Source organism: Podarcis cretensis (genome assembly GCF_951804945.1).
Source record: "Podarcis cretensis genome assembly, chromosome: 9".
Classification (NCBI taxonomy): Eukaryota; Metazoa; Chordata; class Lepidosauria; order Squamata; family Lacertidae; genus Podarcis; species Podarcis cretensis.
The window spans coordinates 73,891,360-73,917,299 of record NC_137178.1 but is presented as its reverse complement, the minus strand read 5'-3'; the positions used below and the strand labels follow the sequence as shown (position 1 = coordinate 73,917,299).

At 40.6% G+C, this 25,940-nt stretch overlaps 1 protein-coding gene and 1 long non-coding RNA gene across 6 annotated transcripts in view; one reads left to right on the top strand and one right to left on the bottom strand.

Annotated features, from left to right (window-relative positions):
* LOC307224699 overlaps window positions 1-25,940 on the top strand; it is a 476,766-nt gene that overhangs the window by 176,188 nt on the left and 274,638 nt on the right. The gene's annotated exons all lie outside the window — the stretch shown is intronic.
* The window catches only part of TAPT1 (transmembrane anterior posterior transformation 1), a 69,501-nt gene that overhangs the window by 27,864 nt on the left and 15,697 nt on the right, over window positions 1-25,940 (bottom strand). For 2 of the 5 annotated variants that reach the window (XM_079991576.1, XM_079991574.1), the window contains exons 2-4: window positions 11,605-11,735; window positions 9,154-9,272; window positions 2,937-2,960 (exon numbers count right to left, since the gene is read on the bottom strand). In XM_079991576.1, the coding sequence (XP_079847702.1) occupies window positions 2,937-2,960; window positions 9,154-9,272; window positions 11,605-11,735 (274 nt within the window). Of the gene's footprint in view, window positions 1-2,936; window positions 2,961-4,720; window positions 4,789-9,153; window positions 9,273-11,604; window positions 11,736-25,940 lie in introns of all 5 variants that reach the window. The other 3 variants (XM_079991577.1, XM_079991578.1, XM_079991575.1) reach the window with 3 other exon arrangements.

Here is a 25,940-nt window from a genome sequence, read left to right as displayed (position 1 = left end):
CTCAGATCCTCATATAGAATAACTCTTGTTTCAGTACAAACTCAAATAAATTACAGAAAATGTTTTCAAGCTTCAGGACCTTTTCTTGACAATTTAGAAGTTTTTGTTAGTGTTCTGAATGACAGTGGGTAACTATACCAGTGCTCCCAGGTTCACCCTGGCTTCCTATTTTCTCCAGAGCATTTTCAGGTTACAGCATTACAAAAAGTCAAGCTCTTCTAAGAGTTAAACTAGACACAACATAGTATAGCCCCAATCACCTAGACAAGGGTGAGTGGTCAGTCTGATTTTAACTGTACTAAACCCTTCCTTCCTTCAACCAAAAGGGGAGCAAAATTCTTTCTCCATCTTACTTTGCCACAATTACTCTCCCCAAGTGCACTTATTCTCAGCTGAGCTCCAATATTGGAAGTTAACGCAGCTAAGGCAAAATTACTTGCAGAGAAGGAGTCTGCCACGCCCTTCCTGATGTCTTTTTCATTTTAAGCCCTCCGTTCTTCTCTGTGTGATTAGGGTAGATTGTGTTCTCACACACACAAAGTTGCTACTATGACATTTAGGTGGGCTCCAACCTCTACCACAAATCTCCAAAAATTAACAAAAGTCCCACCTACCTGGTTACAGATTAAGAGCAACTAGCGCATGCAAAGGAGAGTGACCAATGGATATTCAGCTCAAATTGTCCCTAGACAAATGTGAGCCATTTCCAAAAAATCTGCAAGGTCTTTTCTACCTGAGCACAACACTTTAAAAAACTGCCTGATGTTTGTCAAATTGGTACATATCAAAGAAACTTTGTAATGTATATCAGAATATGTCAAAGAGTAAAGATAGCATTCCAGACAGATCGCAGTTAAGAGCTACCTTGATTATGCACTGTAAATTTAAATAAATTCTGAACCTGTTTCACATAATCGAAGAACTGACTCCATCTGCTGGTTAAGAAAAACACCTACATAGACAAGATTAACACAAGCATACTCTATGCCTGTACAGTAGTACCTTGGTTTACAACCATAATCCATTCCGGAAGTCCGGTTGTAAACCAAAACAGATTGTAACCCAAGGCGCTCTTTTGCCAATGGGGCCTCCCCCCCCCCCCCAAAATGGGCTGTAATCCAAAAAGAGGGGCATGCACTTCCGGGTTTGACGTGGTTGTAATCCAAAATGGTTGTAAGCCAAAGCAGTTGCAAACCAAGGTACCACTGTACTGAAAAAGCTTCAGGATCATACTTCACGGGATAAGCCCAGTGGTTCTCAAGCTTTTCTCAGGTCCATACTTTCAGAATAAAAATTTGATTGCGCCACATTGAATTTTTTATTGATAAAAATACATTGAAAAACAGTTAAGAAACAACTCCTAGCAGTACTCAGTTTTATAACACTGCTCCATATCTTCTTATGCAGCTTATGTTCTTATGCAGCTACATAAGAACAGGAATCATTTCCAAAATATAAACGAGCCTCTTAAATATGTATGCAAACGCAATGAGAGGTGTGAGCTTGTTTTTGCCGAGTAATCTCATTTATATTATGTCTAATTTATGACAAATGCTCATCTCCCTCATGAACACAAAGAAGCCTTTCTCTTTTCTGAACTTTCATATTTGTCAGAAGAAAATCCTTGTTCACAAGAATAAGTCGTAGAACAGCCAATGCTCTTGAAGAAAGGAGTGGATACTGCTTCTGTTGTTTATCCATCCAAATGTTTATTTGATTGTCCTTGAATCTTCCTGCCGCACTTGCCATCCTCTCCTGCCATACCCTTTTTGAACCACTGAATTATCCAATGTCAAACAATTACCCTATGAAGAGCTGTTCTCAAAATTCTGCAATACTGCACCTCCTAAAACTACTTCTGAAACATGCCTTCCGCTGAACGTATTTGGGGTCAACAGAAGTGTTTCCTGCTTCGTTTGTATGTGTTAGTAAATACTGTACACACAAAGGATGCCTCACTTAGCAGTGCTCAAAGTAGAATAGCTGGATCAGGAGTAGCCCTTCAGATGTTACTGCACTACAATTCCCATCATCCCTGATTAAGCAACATGCTGCCATGAGGCAACGGGAGTTGTAAAGGAAAAGGGAACCCTGATCATTAGGTCCAGTCGTGGCCGACTCTGGGGTTGCGGTGCTCATCTTGCTTTATTGGCCGAGGGAGCCGGCTTCCAGGTCATGTGGCTAGCATGACTAAGCCGCTTCTGGCGAACCAGAGCAGTGTACGGAAACGCCGTTTACCTTTCCACCAGAGCGGTACCTATTTATCTATTTGCACTTTGATGTGCTTTCAAACTGCTAGGTTGGCAGGAGCAGGGACCGAGTAACAGGAGCTCACCCCGTCGTGGGGATTCGAACCACCGACCTTCTGATCAGCAAGTCCTAGCCTCTGTGGTTTAACCCACAGTGCCACCCGCGTCCCAACGGGAGTTGTAGTCCAATAATATTTGTAGGGCACCACATTGGCTTCCCCTTACCCAGATGATTCACAAATTGGGTGGAATTTCACGTTACACTCTTCCAATTGTTCCTTCATTTATACTAAAAAAAACCCACCCTCCTTCCCCTCATCTCTTCTCAGGGTTCTCCTGACTCTCCAGAAGCACATTTGGGGAAGTGCAAGAGGGAAGGAGACAAGCCCCACTGCACCAGCAGGAACCCTTGCGCTGGCTTAATGGAATCCACGCCACTGTTTTCAGTTATAACCTAAGTTTTTAAGAGCACTCCAAAAAATGTAGTATGTGAATGAAACGCAGGCATCACTCAGATGCACTTAGAGAGACAAGCTACTTCAAAGCATGCATTTTGTGTAAGAAGCATTATTTAAAAGAAGCTAAACTTCCATAATGTGTTTGCTTGTAGCTTGATCAACAGCAAAAACTACATGCACACAGATAGCACAACAGCATGCTAAGAAGAAAAAAAAAATCAACACCAACCTCATCCTTAGGCCTCGGTGAGAGCTGTCTCAAAACAAACAAGGCGAAATCAGAAATGGCACGACGATTAATAAGATTTCAAAACACTTTCCCTAAAGAAATTTATCTTAAAATTGAATGGGTGAGGTACTTTTGATGAGATATTTTAGTATCTATTGTTTTCATTCATCCCTGTATCTTAGCATGCACATTACTGACTTTATGTTTGTGTACGTGACAGAGTATGGGGGGGGGGGGGAGAAAGTAAAAGTCACGTCTGGGCAGGGTACTCGGCACTGTTGAAGATAAGCTTTCTTTCATAAAATCCAGAAATGAATGCTCCAACCCACAAACCCTTCTTTTCATACCAGTTTTGGCATTTCATCCCTGTTTTAGATTAAGCCAGACTTCCCTCCTTTCTCCAAACCAGAGAACTGTTTAAAGGTAAAGGGACCCCTGACCATTAGGTCCAGTCATGACCGACTCTGGGGTTGGGGCGCTCATCTCACTTTATTGGCCGAGGAAGCTGGCGTACAGCTTTCGGGTCATGTGGCCAGCATGCCTAAGCCAGCATGGCGAACCAGAGCAGCGCACGGAAACGCCGTTTACCTTCCCGCCAGAGCGGTACCTATTTATCTACTTGCACTTTGACGTGCTTTCGAACTGCTAGGTTGGCAGGAGCAGGGACCGAGCAACGGGAGCTCACCCCGTTGCGGGGATTTGAACCGCCAACCTTCTGATCGGCAAGTCCTAGGCTCTGCGGTTTAACCCACAGCGCCACCCGCATCCCTAATTCCTGTTTAAACACCTAGATAATCCTGATCCCACCTTATTATCCTGGTTGTTAACAGTTATTAAGCTAAGCTGAGACTTTATTATGCAGTAAAGCAAGGACTACAGTATGAAGAACACTTGATATGCCCTGCACATCAGTTTTTAATTTAAAACTGCTTTAGATATGGCTTATATCTGAACTATGTCTTGAATACAGAGGTGCTCTTGTGTGAATTGCGGGCAAGATGGTCCTTCAATTACTGAGGGCTTCCTCCTTCTACAGCAGCCCCCTTTGTCAAATCCAGTACTGGTCTCAGGGGGGCAAAACGCTCATGAGTGGCTTTTCATGGACAAAGAGGACTGTAGTGGGGAAAAGAGGGTAAAAAAGCCCTATTAAGTGAGCAGAGTTCCACTTGCACAGTGATATTTATCTTTCAAAAGTAGCTAATACAGAATATTTTGAAACAAACCCATAGCATTCACAAAGTTTACTACTCACACACAAAAATGCTATTAGTCCTCCCTGCAATTGTTTGTGGCTCATGTGAAAGAAAAAAAAAGAATCAAAAATTTGCCTGCCTGGTCTCTGGAGTTGATTTTTCACTTGCCACGGTTAACTTGACTAGTGGCCATTTACAAGCCTAGGATAACAATTCATTTGACAGCTCCTAATCATGGAAATTCGACTATTAAGATTTTAAGGCAAAATTGCATGGAGTCTCTTAAAATTGAACGGACAATCTCATTTTAGATTTAATGTGAAAATGTACTCCAACTTAACAATTCATTTCATTACCTTCCTAAATAATTTTCAAAATAAATGATACTGCAACAGGTAGGTAGCATTTGGTTTTCTCTAATTTGTCTCATCCCTGGTCAGGAAATAGTTGAATACATCCCAGCAAAATTTATGAACAGAGAAGTGTGATGTTAATAATGTGATGTTGGCTTTTTAACAACATGACATACAATTTATGGGAAGAAATCATTTTAGCTGATAATTTAGAAGAAAAATCAGGATAGATACTCACCATGAAGGAGTCCCATGTGACATCATATTCCATCCTATAAAGGAAGTGAAAGTGCTCTTCCCTTCGGTCTGATTTACAAGAAATAAAAGAGAAAGAGAGAGAAAGAAGGTTGTAATGTTGCTACACTAGGTACGTTGACCATCATGGAAAAGAGGGAAAGTGATTGAAAACTTTATTTTCCCTCATGTAGCACATACAGATTGAAGCAGGAAAAGAGTGTTATTCTCTTTGAGATGAATGGAATATCTGCCTAATTAAGAATTTTGGGATAATCAAGAATTTAACTCAGCAAAAAGGAATTAGATCAAATCTGCGATTGTCAAACTTCCAATATGAGACAAAAGAAAAAGGAAACAGAGAAGAAAGCCTGTATTTCTAAAAAGCTGATATTACTATTTCGTGGAATTAAATCCGCCGATGGTATTATCTACCAAAAGACTGAAAGCCCTATGGTCTCATATAAGGGGAATACAACAGTACATATATTTATTTGTTGGTGAACACAAATTGATCCACAAAATGAGTTACATGAATTTATGCCTTTGGGATCGCACTGCAAACTTGGCAGAACATGTAGTCACAAATTACTTAAAATATGATAAGTTTGAAACAACAGGGAGGGAAATCTTAATGGAGGAGAAAGTATGTATTTCTCCAAAAGAAATAAAAGATATGGCAGTGGAAATCCACTATTTTCTGGTTACCAACAATTTATGGCAAAAGTTATTGCTGTATTTAGCAGAATGTGCCCTGGACAGCGATAAATTTACCTTTGACAAAACTGCCGTAATCTGTGCTGAGCCCATCACATAGGGCACAACATAAATATTTAAAATATTTTGCTTGAAAGATCACCTTCTAGGAGGAAGGCTACCCCAAGTTTGATTTAATGCTGCAGCCCTACATCAGCTGTGGGAGTGATGCAATAACACCTAACGTGGCTTTTCTTCCATGACTGCTGTTCTTTTGGGCAATGTTCCAAGTGCTACCTCGGGCCCCAGGCTTTGCTAGACCCAGATCTGCTATCTGGACCAGCAATGAGTGACATAGTCTCATTTGGCTTGCAGAAGTTGGGTGTACTGAGGCAGCATGACTGACATTCTGAAACTGTTCACCTGGAAATACTCAGGATTCTCAGGCATCAGAAGATACCAGTAAGTGTCCATTGCATGACTACAGAAGTACCAATTTTAATACAATTATTATTATTTTTTAAGTAATTAACCCTGTTAGCTAAACATCTTGCTCAAACAATCCAAAATTAATCTGGCAGTCTTGAAAGAACCCGTCCCCCTAAGATGCACAAGTACAAAAGAACAGGAAATAATCTTAGCTATGAAGAAATCGCCTTATTCTGTTTTTATCTAGTCCAAGAGTCTGGATGCAGAAACACAGCTATATGCAATATTTGCACTTTACATGAATCATGAGAACGTGAATGAGGATTAACCTCACAAAAGAAAAGGACTGCTATACTTTCAGAGCAATAAAGAATGGGAGAATAGAATCCCGTTTAAATAATTTCTAAGAGACTAGAATAAATGGAGTGTAAACAAAGGCTGGAGATATAGGATATTTAGTCTTTCTGCTGAGATCTTGAAAAAAAACAAACCAGAATGAAGGGAGGAGCACTTTTTGTTTTTACATAGAATGGAATATGATGTTGTGTCTATAGTCCTTAAAAACAGCTCAAACACACCAATGCCCACATAATACTGGAATATGATCTTAAATCTAATTATTTCAGTACTATATTCCTCAGAATGTCATTTGTTAACAGGCCTACATATATTTTTCTACAGCAATATTTTCACTGTTAAAAACATGCAATAATCAAGAAACTTGAAAACAGCCATTTTTTAACCATGGAAGACAAAATTTATAGTGCATTGTGGAATTAGGTGCTGAATAAAATGACCCAATTAAAGGATTTATTAAACAAGTTGCAAATTATACAGCATCAAAAATGTATTTGCAGCACAGTTCAAAAGGGACATTTCATTCTAAAAAAAGGAGCACATAACCTGATTCTTTGCACTGACAAGCTCAATGGGGAACTGATACCAATTTTGATGTTTCTGGATTGTACTCAAGCCTTTCAAAGAAGCTGGATATGCTGAAGTCTTAGCTTCTGACTTCAGTACCAGGTTTTTCCCAGTCCCCTACAACTGGTCTTAACAACAACAGCAACAATAAAACTAACTAACTAACAACTGAGTACAAGCACACCAGACATGGTACAATCCCAATTGTATCATGAGGAATGTGAATGTTTATCGGCAAGACAATTAATTTATTAAGTGGGCAATACATGGTATGTTCTTTCTACAGACAGGACAGTTAATAAGATGGCCAGCACATCTCTCAATGTTTTCAAGCTGGCTTGTTTCAAAGAAACTATAGTTAAAATTACAGTGGTGCCTCGCAAGACGAAATTAATCCGTTCCGTGAGGCTCTTCGTATAGCGGTTTTTTCGTCTTGCAAAGCAAGCCCATTGACAGCTTAGCGGATTAGCGCTATTAGCGGTTTAGCGGCTTTTAGCGGATCAGCTGATAAGCGGCTTATCAGCGGATTAGCTGATAAGCGGCTTAGGGCTTAGGAAAAGGGGGGGAAAAGGGAAAAAACCCCGCAGGAACTCGCAAGACATTTTCGTCTTGCGAAGCAAGCCCACAGGGAAATTCGTTTTGCGAAGCGCCTCCAAAACGGAAAACCCTTTCGTCTAGCGGGTTTTCCGTCTTGCGAGGCGTTCGTCTTGCGGGGCACCACTGTAACTACCATTTGATCATGTCTGGATGAGTTGACAAGCTGTTGTTAAGCAGAAGCTATTACTACTTACCTTGTCAGAGGAGGTGTGAGTATATGAGCCTGAGGCTTATAACAACTAACTCACGTCACTCTGCATTATGATTAAGCCTAATGCTAAATAATGCTAAATAATGGGACGCAGGTGGCGCTGTGGGTTAAAGCCTCAGCGCCTAGGGCTTGCCGATCGAAAGGTCGGCGGTTCGAATCCCTGCGGCGGGGTGCGCTCCCGCTGCTCGGTCCCAGCGCCTGCCAACCTAGCAGTTCGAAAGCACCTCCGGGTGCAAGTAGATAAATAGGGACCGCTTACCAGCGGGAAGGTAAACGGCGTTTCCGTGTGCGGCTCTGGCTCTGGCTCTGGCCAGAGCAGCGATGTCACGCTGGCCACGTGACCCGGAAGTGTCTCCGGACAGCGCTGGCCCCTGGCCTCTTAAGTGAGATGGGCGCACAACCCCAGAGTCTGTCAAGACTGGCCCGTACGGGCAGGGGTACCTTTACACCTTTACCTTAATGCTAAATAAATATTGCTACCTTTATTTAGAGGTATCTGAATGGGTTTATTTTATAATCCTATTATTCTACATTATCAGAGATGCTAAATGATCGTTGGAACTAAGAGGGCTATCCTGTAGCATTCTCTTAAATGGTTATTGACAAAATTACCCTGCAGGAATTTAAATACTGGGGTAAAATTCGTAAGCTTTAACACTTACATTTAAATAAAGGGTAACATCCTGAGATCCAGCACCGAGCGCCTTCTGACGGTTCCCTCACTGCGAGAAGCCAAGTTACAGGGAACCAGGCAGAGGGCCTTCTCGGTAGTGGCGCCTGCCCTGTGGAACACCCTCCCACCAGATGTCAAAGAGAACAACAACTACCAGAATTTTAGAAGACATCTGAAGGGAGCCCTGTTTACAGAAGCTTTTAATGTTTGATGGACTATTGTATTTTAGTATTTTGTTGAAAGCCACCCAGAGTGGCTGGAGAAACCCAGCCAGATGGTCAGGGTATAAATAAATAAATAGTTGTTGTTGTTGTTGTTGTTGTCGTCCACCACCTGCAAGCTACAAATTCGGTAGCTAAAAAAAGAGACATGGGCAGTATTCAACAAAGTAGTTCAATTAGCACAAGGATTTCTGTTGGTGCCCTGAAACTTCCCCTTCCTCTGTGATCTCCATGTGCCCCTGTGCCCTCTGCAGATCTGCTTCAGAGGGTTGGGAGAACCCACAGAACAGATTTGGAGGGTGTGCAGTGAGCATGAGGAGAGAGAGAGAGTTGTGTTGTGCAGCTAAGAGTTCTTGCACTAACAGAACTACTTTGTTATGTATTTTGATCCTTTTAGGAAAATCATTATAACTTAGTAAAACAAAAGCTAGAAAATAAGGTTCCTGGCATGCCCTTAACACCAAATTCTGGGAGAGCATGTAGAAATTTTGAGCTAACTGCTATTCAAAACCACAACTGGGTGAGGCTCAAAAATGAATGTCAAGTGTTAGGATTATTTTTTGTTTGCTTTTCAGCATGAAACTGTTTGCAATTTCAAACCAGTTCAAGCCTTAAGACTGACAAAGTTAAATAGGCCAATTAAAGTATATTTAGATCAACTAAGTAAGAGAAATAAAGGAACTTACCGCAAGCCATAACAAGGTAATGTGATGAACCTGAACATTGCCAGAAAAACTCTCAATGGGAGGAGTGTGAACACATAGAGAAAAGCATCCAGGCACAAAAAAATTCCAAAAATCATCAACTAGAGAGTAAAAGGAAAGAGAAATCAGAGTAAAAACTGTTACTTTAAAGATTTCCATGCTGATAAGCATCACAATTCTAAGTCTATAAAATTACCCTTACATTTACCCAAAAGTAATACACAGAAAGCACTTACACACCAAAGACCTTATTAAAACTGCCACAAATACAGAATGCAGAAATCCTCACAAAACCAACATCAGCCAACAAAAGAATAACCTAAATCTTTCTAAAGGTTTGGAAGAACAACTATTTTTTCACAATTTCCCTAAACCTAAATGTGTGACACCATGCCAGTAAAGTAGTGGTCATGATGTTATGAGACTGAAGCACTATTTGTTTAGTTTGGGAAACTTTGTGGAACAATACACTGTGCACTTGGAAAGCGTTCAAGAAAATGTCTGCACTGTAAGAATCAGTCAAAGTTTGCAAACGTTCATGGCTCAATGAGTCCAATCTTTCCTCAATAGATGACCTATTCCTGGACACAATTTTAGATAATCAGCCCTGACCTTCCTTTCACATCACGGTGTCTACAGTCTATCTGAAGTAGAGACAGGCAGCTTTTGCAGAAGTTATTTTAATTTTGAAAGTTGCCTCTCATATGGAACAATCTATGAAAAAATGTTCAGCTTTGCATACACCAGTATTTTTCAGTTTGTGAATTAGGGAATCCTGGGATTTCTCAATGAGAAAGAAAAGAAATCAAATATAGCTTTTCCGCTGTTGACATCCCATACAAGCATCCATATATTAGGCACCTTCCTAGGTTGATACACCTTGATGCAGAGTAACAATGACGTCTAATGGGCCTGGCCAATGTCCCATGTGAACTGAAGGTGTGTTATAGCCTGGAACATATGGCAAAACCATTTGTATTAAATAGATGTGGAAAATATTTCCTGAAGATAAGGAGGGTGAAAATAATTAGTTTATGGTTCATGCGTTATATGTTAACTGTATAGTATGGAATTGTGTACAGTACTGTTAAATCATCTTTAAAATGACTTCTGAGTTATCACTTTAAAAGGTTTTTTAGAAACCCAGTAAGATTGATTAAATTAGATAAACATATTAATACTTAATCCCAATGTGTAAAAGTTGTATTTGAAAAAAGAATCCCACCAATGTATTCCTATTTTATTCCTACCAGCCAATATTAAGTTCAAGTACCACTGTTTCAGTGAGAGAACTAAGTAGATTCTTATGGGACATTACGTAGTCTGCTTTGGAGTCTTCAAAGAAGCTCACCACACTCAAAAAATGTAATAGTTCAGGGAGCTCAGCTTGTCAGATACAACTATCTGCCCCCCAATGTACTTTCTGGGGATTCTCTCAAGTGTTTGGGGGAGATTCAGGGGGAAGAGGGGAGGAAGCCCTGTCGAGCAAATGGAACTCCTTATTCAGGCTTCTGCTAGTGGGACTCCTTTCCTGAATCCTGCCAACCGTTAACAACTTTACAGTTTAATAATAATAATAATAATAATAATAATAATAATAATAATAAATTTTATTTATACCCCGCCCTCCCCAGCCAAGACCAGGCTCAGGGCGACTAACACCAGATATAAAACAATTGATTGAAATACAACTTGAAAAACAAGATTAAAATACAACATTAAAATGCAGCCTCATTTCAGCAGAAACTCAAAATAAAGCACACATGAAAAAAACCCACAAACTTCTTGAAGCAGGAAAATAGGAAGGTGCCTTAAACAGAGTCAGACTGTTGGTCCATCTTGCTCAGCATCTAACTCTAGCATTTCAGAAAGGATGATGCAGGATGTAAGTGTTGTCATTGTTTTTGCTCGGCATCTTTTACAATAGAAATGAGGTTTATAGCACCTACATAAGGTTTACCCATGGAAATAAGTTTACAGATAAACCATTTACGAAGGGGTTCCCATTAGTGTGTCTCGTAGCCTGAAACAAGATCCACTCATAACGACTGGCATCTGCTGGCTTTTTTGCCAGGGGCAAGCCACTTTTAAAATTGAGCTACTGCTTTTCTCTTTGGCAGTGGAACTGCTGCAGAGAAAACAACAAGTGAAGCTCTGGCTGCACACGCTGTTCTCTTCAGTCCACACACCCTTTGGACACAAGCCTACACATTCAATTATGGTATCACCATACAAAAGACAAAGTGATGCTTTTGGACTCCATACATAAGACACAGCCCTCAGACCGTGTACAGGGAAAAAGTAATTTTTAAAATTATTTTTTGTTATTTAAAACCTATTCAGAAGTGCATGTTTAGAAAGTTCTGTTATGTTTTTAATAAAATCAGAATTTGAATTTATCAGCCCAAGTAGAACGCTGAGAAAGTAGTTTACCTTTTCCAGCTCTCGTGGTATTCGCATGCATGTGTACACTCGTTCCCTCCTTTCTGTGTACTTCGCTTCATTATGTTCCAGGAAGTAACCCCTTGTAAGCTCTGCATTGATGAACCTCAATAGTGAAAGATCTGCAATAGAAGAGGGGAAATTTGTTTTAAAGCAAGTTGTACTTCAATAAAAATAACTTTATTTTTTTAGGCTAAAAATATTTGTTTTCCAAGTTCAAAACATGTATTCCAAGAGTGGATGGGTTTAAATTAAGGCGGTTTAAATCAACATATTACCTATGACCACATAGTATCTTTTCAATGTTGTTGCTTTCCACTTCACATCTGCTCCTTTTTCTCTCACACTTGAGCCCAAAATCCTGCTCAAAACCCAGGTGCAGAGTAAGCCAGCAATCAAAATGTTTGCTCATTGCAGCCCATGCGGTTAGAGGCAACCAGGGACGAAGATTTTACAGAACTGATCAGCTGTCAGCTATGGTTTGGTGGTCAACTGCAAAAGCCTCAGATGTAACGACAGACTATGGTTTGCCCAAATCAGGAAGTCAGAGAGGAAATTTGGATATGTGAAGACATGCAAGAGTGAAAGGGGAGAACACCAGCATGATGATGGCCAAACCTTGGTTCAGAATTACAGTACAGTCCATACATAATACCAAACCATGGTTGTTCTCAATTTGTTATTCAATTTTAAGACATGATTAAATGTAGCTTTAACGTTCTTGTATTTAGATTTAACTTTAATTACTTTCCATCCACCCACTTCAAACATCTACCCATGTTATGAGCAACTTTTAAAGTGATTTTAGCTTTATTTTTTCATACAGATAGAATCAGAGAATTAAAAAAAATTGTAGAAATGGAAGGGACCCCAAGGTCTAAAACCCTGAATGCAAGAATAGACGACTCATCCTGCAATCTCTTTTCGAAACGGGAGATCTAGTGTTTACACAGAGCTCTTTAAACAAGAACGGCATCCACATTTAATTCAGCGGATAAAAATTACCCATTTATGTTTTTCTTGACATGTTCAGGAAGAAAGTACCCCAAAGCCTCACATGAACTCCAGAACAAATTTAGAGTTCCAAATCCATCTACTCATTCCACATAAAACTATGGCCTAATGTGAAGTTAATGTGTAGCTGAAATGCAGACTTCGCAATTCATATTACACTCACTACACCTTACCACCCTATAGAGAGCAGCATAATAAAGGAGTGGTGGTTTTAGCATTCTGCAAAATGCTATTCCCAGTTTGAAAGTGTGTACACACACACACACACACACACACACACACGACAGATCAGCTCAGATTTGTTTATTTCTATCTAGTCATCAGACTCATAATAATAATAATATATTTATACCCCGCCCATCTGGCTGGGTTTTCCCAGCCACTCTGGGCGGCTTTCAACTGAATATTAAAAACAATGCAGAGTCAGACATTAAAAACTTCATCAAAAACAAAACTTTAACAGTACAAAAGGAGCCAATTAAAAGCTATAAAAATCTGTTCTTGCTTAGATACCAGAATTTGTCTTCTGATCCACTTATGTTATTTTGAGGAATGGGTTTACTGTACCCCTGAGATACTATTAGAAAAACTACAGTGTATCATGTCATTATCTCTACAGAAAGAGGTCTCGTGAATAGAAAGTAGTAAGGATGACATAGGCCAACTGTGGGCAGGGCTTGTGTCACCCTCCCAAACCCTGGAGATGACAATGCAGCCATTCCATACCTCCTTCCATTGACTTTGCACCATTTCCTTGTGCATGCACCCCAGTCATACATGTCCCTGCTATGTCAGCTTGACCTTACTATTGATTGTTGTCTGCTCCAAAGGCACCCCTAAGACACACCTGAGCTCACCTGGACTGTACCTCTGCCTTTCTGTCACATGTCTTTTGGCTCCTGTACCTTATCCACTTCATGCCAATGACTTGGGCTTCCCTCCTGTGACTACTCACATCTGAAATGATGGGCAAGAGCTGCCTATCACCTAACAGTCAATGTTAGCATCGAAAGCAGCTCAGCTATTTCAAAGTTTGCACGGTTTTACGAAAATTTCTAAAGCTTCAGAGACCACCTCTCTGACATTGTCACTATGCCAATTTTGATAAACTCACACAGAAATTCAGGGCAATTGCCACACAAAGTGAAAACTGCTACATCTACATTCATGTTTATTGCCCCAATAAAGGCATTCATGTTTATTGCCCCAAGGCTGCAGAATGATATCTCCTCTAAGGTGCATTATTTGCCCACTCTGTTTCCCAGAAGAAGGTAAAGCACATCTATTTCAGCTTGCCTTTTGCTTGACTGGTTATTCTTTTCGGGGTTTTGGACTGTTTGTTGTTTTTAATCCACTGCAGATTTTGTATTCTGCTGAACCCTGGAAAAGTGGCTAGTAATTGTGCTTAATAAATGTAATATAACCACTGGAATCTTGAACTCTTTGTTTCAAGAAGACACAGGGGAAAGTTGCACCAGTGCACCCCATTTTTATGTTTATTAAAAATATAAACTACCAAATGGTAATTGCACTAACACTTTATCCTCTTTGGTGGAAAAATATATGAAAAGTTCTTAAGATGACAGGCTCAAATCTAATTAAACTGTATCTACCTGATCCCAGAGAGCTCAGCAACTGTTGGCTCAATCCATTATAGACTATTTATTACTCCCTAGCTCAATTTCTGCTGCATGAGCCAAGAGCTATGCTCAGGAAACACAGATCTTGCCATGTCATCTGCCTAATAAACAAAATTGCCGCAGTTCTGAACCTAATTTTCTAAAACAAGATTTAAAGAACAGAACTAACCTTTACAACCAAAAGCCACTGAAGTTCAACTGTGAAATCATTAGGTCATGCACAAGTCAGGTAACCACAAACATACAAAAAATATTGGAGTGGGAAATCACCTTCTCTACTGTTAACTCTACAATGGGAACTAAACTCTTATTTGCAGAGAATGAACCTACTATCTGACAAGTAAGGAACTTAAATGCATATCCAAAATCTCTGAATACAGTATAAAGGTTCCAATTTTGGTTAAGTAACTTGTGTATTCTGGAACGTTCACAAAGTACAGCCAGCTTCAAATATTTGCACATGTATATGAACTGCAGCTTTTCCAAACAAAAGAAATAGGTATGATGCAATAAAAAAGGTTGGCTGCACAAGGGCATTTGTAACAGTCGTTGCATAAAGATAATAAACTGAACCATAACTTGGTGGATTGTAAGCCACAAATGAGACCTCATTTCCTTCAATGAAGCTCTTTATGCAGGAGGAGAAGGAAATGAGATCTCATTATTTCTTGTTTTGATCAAACCTTAGTTTCTTATTACATCTGAACACACAAACTCTGGTTTGAGCTATCCCTTCAAGTCACAATCAAACCATGCTTTGCAATGCAGACTTGAAGCTCCAGAAGAGAGGAGGAAGTGTTTAAGATGATTGCTTATTTGGGATATTCCAGAGAAAGATGGAAGATGTTCATCTGAATGAAGCCTCTACTTGACTGTGACCAAATAATAGGCAACCAACTGACCAGGTCAGCGTCACAAGACCACCAAGAATTTACCCTGAAACCAGACAAGATGGGAAATGATGTTGGCAATCAAGCTGGGCTCTCTCTGAGGCTTTGCTTGTTATTGAAGTTTCTCTTGTTCTGTTGGACCAAACACAATGTGGGAGTGGTGGGTAGGCCTGGGTGATATATTGATATATCGCCCAGGAGTTGTATGAGGGGCAGATCTTGATGACAGCTTCATTCGGTGGTATACTGCAGGTGAAACCGCCGTCTTCTGAGTCCCTCTGCTGCCGAGGGAGAAACAAGCTGCAGCCGGGTGCTGGAGGCAGAGGTGTTGGCTATTTGCAGTATGGTAGCGCTGCAGAGAGCTTGCTGGGGAGACCATGCATTAAAAAGGGACTCAAAAATAACTTAAACAAGGTTTTAATTACAAAAACAAAAACGCCTTATACACTAAATACATCAACAAACAAACATGACCCAACCACCAACCCAACCCCCAGGGTAATGGGAGAGCTAGATGCTGCTCCTTATATACTACACCCAATTGCAGACAGGGCTTAATCAGTACAACTCAGCAGCACCTGCTATGTTTCACAGCTGTAAAGCTGGGTCTTGTTATCTTGCTCTGGCCCTTGCTCTGGCCCCTTAAAGACATACACATTAGGTGGAACAATGATGAACCTTTACATTTAAAGTAACCATTCAACATTTCCCCTGCGGTTCATCATTGTGGAACAAAAACATAAAGCATACTTTGTACATGTCTTTCATGTGTAACCTTTGGAAGTGCTTTTGTAAAAATGTCCGCAATTTGATTGTTACCTGGAACATATTCAAATACAATCAATTCATCAGCAATTAGTTTCTTTACAAACTGCAAACGTAATCTCAAGACTCTAGTGCGCTGCGTATTGGTCTCTGAACACAGGATAGCGAGTCCGCTCTGGGAATCAAGGTAAACTTTTACTGGTAGTGTTACTTGTATCTGTAGGTCTGCGAATACTTGCAGATACCATTCTACATCACGAGTGGCCTGAACGCATGCACATAATTCACTCTCTGTTGTGGAGAGACAAATAATGGTTTGTGTCTGGGACTTCCATTCAAATGGACAACCGTTATAACAAAACACCATACCAGACACACCCCTGCAATTATTTTGTTCCACTGCATGAGATGCATCGCAGAAAATTTCAAAACCTTTGTCAATACTTGATGTAAACTGCAACCTATAATGTTTGGTATGTTTAAGGTACATTACCACTCTCTTAAGAGCAGAGAAACATTGTGTAGTGGGCTTTTCCACAAATTTTGCCAGAAAGTGAAAAGCATAAGTTATATCTGGTCTTGAGATTCTTTGAATGAAATTTAGCTTGCCTATAGCAGAACGATACAAAGTTTTGTTAGGGAATGGCTTATCTTCACCTGTAAAGGTGAAACCACACACCATAGGCGTTTCCTTCCTATTTGCATTTTCTAAACGTAGCATTTCAACAAGGTCATCAATTTTTGCAGTTTGATGAACCAGAAAAGATCCATTTTTGCCTTTCTCAATTTGCATGGATAAGTAATTTTTAGCTATGCCTAATTCCACCACATCAAATTTCTTCTGTAACTGTGAAACTACCTCTTCATATTCCTGTTTAGTTTTTGTAGAAATTAACACGTCATCTACGTACACACATATTTTTGTTACAGAGTTTGCCCTTTCCTTTATAAACACACAATTGTCTGCCTTTGCTTGTGAAAAACCCAATATCCAGCAATTCTTTTGCTAAAGTTTGGTGCCAATTCCTTCCACTTTGGTGGAGACCATAAAGGGATTTATTTAATTTGCATACCAAACCTTCAGCGGCGTCTATGCCTTCAGGGACACGCATAAAAATTTGTTCTTTTAAATCTGCAAACAAATATGCAGTTTTTATATCTAGGTGATAAACAGAATGTCCATGTTGTGATGCATCTTTTAACAAGAGCTTAACTGTTTCATATTTTACACTTGGTGAATAACACAAATCATAATCTTCGCCTGGAATTTGTTGAAAACCCTTAGCAACTAATCTTGCCTTGTACCTTACAACTTCATTTTTGTCATTCATTTTAACTCTATAAACCCATTTTGAATCAATAAGTCTCATATCTGGGGTTTGTGGTACAAGAGACCAAGTGTTATGCTCTTTTAAAGAAGCTATCTCGGAATTCATAGCTTTATACCAATTTGCAGCTTGGTGCTTAGGTAAATTCTGAACATCATTGTAGCTTTTTGGCTCAAAACCCGCCTTATTGGCATACACAGTATTAAAATGTTCATCTGCAAAACGTTGTGGCTTCTGCCTCTTTCTATCTGAACGTCTCAGTCCGGAAGGAGAATCAGACTCCTCAGACTTAATGGGACTAAGTGAACTACTAGTTTCAGGTTGTAAATCATCATTGTCAGACTGAAGAGGTGCCTGTAGGCTAAGCTCACGATCAGAGAACTCAAGAGAATCTAACCTCCCCTCGGGTGCCTGTGACTTTAAATCATCAAACAAATTATCAGATTCAACAGGCTTTTTGTCTTTTTCCATTAATTCAGAAGCACCATTTCCTGCTGCTGCTGCTGCTGCTGCTTCTTCCTCTTCTTCCTCAGTACTATCTATACCGTCAGTATCTTGGAAAACAGCAACTCCATTCCAATTTACAGTTTGTATCATGCTTCTGGTAATATGAAATTTGCCAGTTGCTGGTATGTAAATTCTGTACGCCCCCTGCTGGTAGCCCATTAATTTTCCCTGAACACTACGCTCACCCAATTTTTGCTTAGCGGGATAATGCATAATTACATCTGAACCCCAAATGCGTAGGTATTTCAGATTAGGGCGTTTTTTAAACAGCTTCTCATAGGGGGTGACATCTAAACCAGAATGATAACTGCGATTTCTGACATAACAAAACGCATTAAGCGCTTCAGCCCAAAAGTCTTTGGGCAGATTAGCATCATGCAGATAAGTTTTAACCCCTGCCTGTAGGTCACGCTGCACAACCTCAACAAGCCCATTTTGCCAGGGACTTCGGGGGCAAGATAACTCATGAGTAGTCCCCTGCGCTTCCAGGAATTTCTCAAAATCCTCAGAAACAAATTCTCCACCCCGGTCAGAAAACAGGTTCTTAATTGGTTTGTTAAAGTGCATTTTTACCCAGTTGCAAAAAACTTTGTACTCCTCAAATGCTTGGGACTTGTCAGCTATTGCATAAGTCCAACAATATCTACTATACTGGTCTATGAGAGTGAGCCAGTACTTTGAACCTCCTAATGATGGTGGGAGTGGCCCAACTAAGTCACAATGTACATGCTCAAATGGCTCAGTTACTTTCCTATCTGAGCACCTACCCTTGCGTGCAACCTTAATCTTATTCTTGCAACAAGATAGACATTGCATAAAGAATTTACATGGTTTTAAGTTGAGGCCATTAACAATATTCTTTGTCTTAATTACATCAGCAAAATTCAGGTGTCCTAGAATTCTGTGCGCCTCGTGGACACACTTGGAGTGAGGCCTTACAGTCCTCAACCCCTGGCTTGACTGTACTGCTCTGCAATTTATAGGTGATTGGGAGTAGGTGCGAAAATACAGTCTATATAAACCATCAGAGTCCCAGGCATACAACAGACGTTTGTTCCCCTCAAAAAACTCACACATTGAATTTAAGAAACGCACACTTATGCCTTGACGAGCAAAACACCTTACTGATAATAAATTGTCCACTGATGGGCAGTATATGCAGTTTGCTATTGTAATGTTTAAAGAGTCAAGTTTAACAGTACCCCTGCCAAGTGACTGCAAGACTTGTGAATTGGCTAAATGTACATTACCAATTTCCTCTTCGAAAGAAATAAACAAGCTTCGATCGTTGCAAACGTGGTGAGATGCTCCTGAGTCCACAATAAAAGACTTCCACTTGGCACCTTTAATTCTTTTATGATCTGCAGTCCGAGCGTAAAAAGCTCGTGGCTCGTTTCTGTGTTTACGGTATGATGTCGACTGTTGGGCTGACAACCGTGACTGACGAACAGAAACAGGCTTAGGAGTACTTTGCTTTCTTTTGGATCTGCAGTCCTTTGCAAAATGTCCTTGCTTATTGCAGAACCAACAACGCTTGGCAGCTTTAAATGCAGTTGTATCGCCACAAGTTTGCATATGGCGTTCCTCATTCTTTCTGGAAATAGGAGTGCTTATTGCACAAGCCTCCCTTCTATCCAACTCGCCCATTAATCTTGCCGTTACCCCTTCCACAGTTAATTGTGCTGGTGGAACGGCAGATATCTGGCTAGCTATACCATCAAAGTCCTCGTTAAGGGAACAAAGAATGATAAAAACATACTGAATATCAGGTATGTCCATGTCCCTTCGAATTAATTCGCCGCGTATTGCCTCCAGACGTCTCAAGTGTGCTGCCAAATCACCACCAGGCTGCAACTTAGTCTGGTACAACTGCTTGAAAAATGTCAATGCAGATGCTGACTCTTTTCTAACATGCACTGCTGCAAGACTGTCCCACATTTCTTTGGCAGTTTTCTTATTCCTTATATAGACTACTTGCTGGTCGCTGACTGCCAAATTAATTATCGCCCTGGCTTTTGCATCTCCTTTCGACCAAGCATTTGTTACAGGGTCAGGAGGGTCTTCAGTTACATAGGTACATAGGCAGAGCAAGAAACCAGCTGCTCCGGCAAGGCACGATACAGCTTGTTCCTCCCTCTGCATCTTTAAACTGCTCAGCTGATGAGCTCATGGCTGCCCTTGCCTCAGCCAAGCAGTTTTACAGAGCCCCCAGCCCGCCCCTGGCTCACACTCCCCAGCTGAGAGAGCCCTGATCTGGCTCCTGTTTGCACGAGAGTGGTATCAGGATCTCAGCTCCTCAGCTGGGGAGGTGTGGGCTCCATCACACTTCTCCCTTGCACCCTCCCCAGGGAAAAGGTTAAAGGAGACCCTACCTCGCCTCCAGCTCGTGCGAGGCAGGCTCATGCACTTGCCTCATCCGCAGCAGCCTTGGCATGGGGTCGGGCAGGCTTAGCCAGGTGGTGCGAGGGCTCTCTGATGCTGCTGCATTGGCAGTCCCGCCTTGTGGACTTCGCCCGGGAGGGTGGGCTGCATCTTTCCTCCAGGGGTGAACAACCACCCTAAGAGGAAAGTGGCAGCCACAGGTGAAGGTGACACCTGGTCCGTTTTTGGGTAGTGGGGGCCAAGTGAGCAAGGTAGCTTGCCCACCACCCACACTGGCAAAGAGAGCCTCAGGAAGGAACCCCAAGGTCCTTTCTGTCCCCCAGCTGAGCAGCAGGCTGGGGCCAGCTGCATTGGCCCCAGCCCATGAGGCCCTGGTGTGAAAGTGCCTCAACTCCCATGCTGAGAGTTGAGGCAGTTTCACCCTGTGCCTCACTGGCTGGGGCCAATGCAGCTTGTTTCAACATCGCGGTTTATCCTGGATAAGGTGTCAACCATTAAAATGAGTGTTTTACCAAGAATGCTTTTTATTTCAATCAACTCCGGTGATTGGCAAGGTGGATTGCTTCTTGAAATGGTAAAAGGATATTTTGATATACCGTATTTTTTGCTCTATAAGACTCACTTCCCCCCCCCTAAAAAGTAAGGGGAAATGTGTGTGCGTCTTATGGAGCGAATGCAGGCTGCGCAGCTATCCCAGAAGCCAGAACAGCAAGAGGGATTGCTGCTTTCGCTGCGCAGTGATCCCTCTTGTTGTTCTGGCTTCTGAGATTCAGTATTTTTTTCTTCTTGTTTTCCTTCTCCAAAAACTAGGTGCGTCTTATGGTCTGGTGCGTCTTTTAGAGCGAAAAATATGGTATATCTTAGCAAGGGAAAAAACCAAGAATAAAATATAAGATACTGATGGATCCCCCCTGCCAGATCTGAGACTTTATTATGAGGCATCCTGCCTATGTTGGTTAAAGGAGTGGTTGTCATTAAAGAATTCACATATTTTAGACTTAGAAGGGCATGACATTAAGTTTGGTTGGCATGCATATCTGTGGTATGAAAAGTTGAAAATACATAGAGGTTTCACAAATCATATTATTGGAGGGGGGGAATGATTATAAGTATAAAAATTTGTTGGAATGGAAAACACCACTTTGGCTCTCGCCTTTAGAAGCCATAGAGGTGTATAGGAAGGAAAACTGGGCAACTTAAAGAAGCTTAATAACAGAGGGGGGTGGCAAGTTTAAGTTTAAAAAGTTTGAAGAATTACCAGGAATGTTAACAACTTGGTTACAATATCACCATTCAAATGAAGTGTTTAAAATGGATTAAAAGCTGGGTTTTGTGACTCAAAACCTCTCAGTTAGAGAGACACCTACTAAATAGTAGTATTAAAGTGATGTCAATAAATCCTTTGTTTTGCATTCTAATAGCATCTTCTACAAGTGAAATCTTCAATGATACACTGGGACATCGACATAGGACATAATATAGAAATGTCGGCGTGGAAGCGATTAGGGAATGTAGATTTAAAATTTACTGCATGTTATGGGCTAAAGGAAATTTATTTGAAAATGATTTATAGATGGTTTAACTTGGAAATGTAGTAAAAGTATTATAAATATAAGCAACCGCAAAAAGAGGGAAAGTGGAGATTGAAATAAGATATTGGAATTTGATTGTTGAAAATGTTTTCTTTTCTTTCGTTTGTTTGCTGTAAAATGGAAAATTATAAATAAACTTTTTTTAAAAAAACATCGTGGTTTATCGCCAAACCACAATGTTTGGCTGGTGATAAATCACAATGTTGAAAATCCAACATCGCCCACCCTACTGTGGAGGAGGTCTCTACTAAAAAAAAGAAAAAAGGTGGTTGCTCTTTTCTATTAATTAGAGATTTCCCTTTAAATCTATTTGGAAACTGCGGCTCATGCAGAACATCATGGCACTGTTGACAGCTAACAAGGAGAAGCATGCACATGTTTAACTAGTCTTCAGCCACTGCCCTGGTCACCAGTCAGTTTCTGGGTCAAATTCAACATGTTGCTTTAAACTTTAAAGACCTGGGTGGTGTGAAGGTGTCAGATAGCACCTCTATGTTAGCCTGTCAAGATGAAGGTCCTGCTCAAGTTATCATCATTAAGGGAACTTAAGACATCAACAGGGTCAAGCCCTTCTTAGGAGTAGCCTTAAAAATTCAAAACAAGCAAACACGAGAAGTTGTCATTTGATATTGGTCATTCACAAAGCTGTGCAAGGCCCATCTACCTAAATACAACTCTGGCAAATAAAAGCTGGTCTAATTTTTTTTGCCTGGTGCACATTTAGAAGTCAAATGACATAACTATATTTTCAAATAACTCTGCAACTAAGATGACTGTAGCACTATTCTATCAAGGTTGTCCATGATTTTTCTCTTTTGCTACTGCTGAAGAAATTAATAAATAATACATTTTTTAAACAATAAAGATATTTTTTAAAAATATTAACGAATCTAAGAAAAGATCTGTAGGATCAGACCAAAGCCCTACCTAGCCGAACATCTTGTTCCCCACAGTAGCAAGCCAAATGCTCCTGGGAAGCTGGACACAAGGACAAAATGTTGTTTCCCCCCAGCAACTGATATTCAGAGACCTCCAGTCCTTGAAGTAGTATATAGCCATCATAACTAGTAGCCTCAACCTCCATGAATTTCTCTATTTCCCCTGGCTATCACTACATCTTCTGGTAGCAAATTCCACAGTTTAACTCTGCACCGTTTGTCTGTCTGAATCTCAAAAAAAATCAGTTTCACGGGATGGCACTAGGTTCTAGTATTAAGACAGTAAGAAAAACATAACTAGTCACTTATTTCATACCACTCATAATTTTATAAACCTCTATCTCTAACTAGGATTTAGTGCAGGGTCACCTCACCACTCGCCAGTTCCATGATAAATTGTTCTAGGCTTGGAACTGTCATTTATGATATCTAGAAATTTATTTATCTTGACTGGAACATGCATTTACTCAGTATATATGAAGGAGACTAAAGCCACAGATTGCTATCATGCTTTCCCTTTTGGAAGCCAATATCGACCGGAACATTTTGGTAAAGGTAAAGGGACCCCTGACCATTAGGTCCAGTCGCGGACGACTGTGGGGTTGCGGAACTCATCTCGCTTTTTTGGCCGAGGGAGCCAGCGTAGTTTCTGGGTCATGTGGCCAGCATGACTAAGCCGCTTCTGGCGAACCTGAGCAGCACACAGAAACATCGTTTACCTTCCCGCCAGAGCGGTACCTATTTATCTACTTGCACTTTGACGTGCTTTCGAATGGCTAGGTTGGCAGGAGCAGGGACCGAACAATGGGAGCTCACCCTGTCGCGGGGATTAGAACAGCCAACCTTCTGACAGGCAAGTCCTAGGCTCTGTGGGGGCAATAATTTGTTTCCAGTACTAAATTACTTTTTGGACCCCATATTGCCACTCACAGCAATTCTGTATAGGAGTCGGTCCTATCTGAAATATCGCCTCCAGTATGCTTTTCCTATACAGTTTGTATGCAAAGATCACAATTATGCTCACTAACTACAGGCAACCCTCCCCCCATTTATGTGGGGGTTACATTCCGAGGCACTGTGCATGCTAGTGAAATCATGTATATTTGAAACACCATTGGAAAAACCTGCAAACACCCCATTCCGCCCCTTCCCTGTCACTTCTGGGTTTGGCATGAAGCACGTATGCATAGTTGCACACATACTGAACACACATAAATGGGAGGTTGGTTCCTTCACAGGCAGAGACATAGGGAAAGTGGTTCTAATGGCAATTTCTCTCTAGCTCCCCGTCATTTCCCCCCTATAATGTACACATTAGTTGTTCCAATACTTGTGGTACTCTAATGATTGTGATCTCATTTTCCTGGGACTGTTTTCCAACTGGACAAGGACAACAACAGTTGTGATGGAGATAAATGGCCAGTTTATGCCACATGTATTTTTAGTTGCCAGCATCATCTTTTTAGGCACCCAGGAAAACAGGTGTCTGGGGGTTTCCAGCCCTGTTCAAAGCCGTTTTAATGGGAAGTGCATTAAAGTGGCAACACCTTTGGACTTACTGCTTTTGTGACCACAGGCAGTCAGAATATGTGTATTAAAGTATGTTAAAATGCATTAATAAAGTTACTTTTCCTATCAGAACTCAGCATCAAATTTCTACAGCTTAAGAGCATAACAGGGCCTATCCAAATGTTGTCATTTTAAGAATACACCCAAGATATGAGTACTTAAAAATGTAACAGGTTAACATTATAAACAGATGTATTGTAGAATCATAGATTGTAGACCATGAATTGCAGACCACAAGGGTCATGTACTCCAACCCCCTGCAACTCAGGAATCTTTTGCCCAATGTGGGGCTTGCTCAAACCCATAATTCTGAGATTAAGAATCCCATGCTCTACTGACTGAGCTATCTCAACAGTTTGAAAATATACGTAGTATATAGGTACCCTTATCAGAGAGCAGGGATGGCTGCAACTTCCTTTTGAGGGTACACCTGGTGGCAAACCCAGACCTGCTGCTGTGTAATGTGTAAAAAAGCAATTTCTTCTTCCAAAGCCAAGAACTGAACTTCCCTTATTTTATTAATTTGAATTAAACATTTTCCTTACTGAAAGTCTGTTATCATTTCCAAACTTTTAGACTGCCCAAAATATATTTTGTTGCAAAGCCGCAATCTGATAGCAATGAAAGAAAGATAATCAGTAACAGAGCATTCTAAACAAGGAAGCCTTATATACTGGATAGCTCAGTTGGTTAGAGTGTGGTCCTGACAATGCAGGTTAAATCCCAGTAATTGCAGATTGCAGGTTCGATCCTAGTATGGGACAGGTGCATATTCCTGCATTGCAAGGTGCTGGAGTAGATCAGAGCTTTCCAAACTTTTCATGTTGGTAACGTGCTTTTTAGACATGCATCATTTCGTGACACAGTAATTCAATTTTACTAGCAAGCCAGAGGTTAAACTAACCCCTTTCCAGCCCCAGGAGGAGCGTGGGGCGTGTTTACATGGCACACCTACACACTGCAGCTGACACACAAATGTGCTGCAACACACATTTTGGAAAACTCTGGCCTAGATGACCCTCAGGGTCCCATCCAACTCTATGATTCTATGAGAACATAGAATCATAACAAATATAACCTCTTAATAACATTTCTTTGAATTGAAATAAAGCTGCAGTCCTAAACTCAGTTATCTGGAAGTAAGCCCCTGTGAATTAAATAGGACTGAATTCTGAGCGGAATTTTTAGGCTTGTAATTCTCTGTAAAATTAACAGATGTAAAACGCAAAGAACACAATGGGACTTACCGTATTTTTCCGTGTATAAGACGCCCCCATGTATAAGACACCCTCTATTTTGGGGGACTCCAAATTAAGAAAACATCCCTCAGCACTACCCATGTATAAGATGAGCCCCAATTTCAAACCTATTTTTTTGGTAAAAAAACCTAGACTTATACACAAAAAAATACGGTACTTCCAAAGAAATATGCTGATGATTTTACAGTGGATCACTAGCCTGCAAGGGTTATATGAGAATTATCTGAGATACTAATGTGTTTAAAAACTCAAAAGTAGAATTTGCAGAATTGCAAAATGGTTTCTATATTTTATTCAAAGCTGTGCAAATAAGTGTTTAGCATATCCTGAAAATCAACTGAGTTGTATCCCAACTCAGGGTAGCATACATGGACACTAAGCAACATTAAATCATGGATATGAGAATCTACAATATAGATCAAGCTATAATTGTCTGCTTCCCC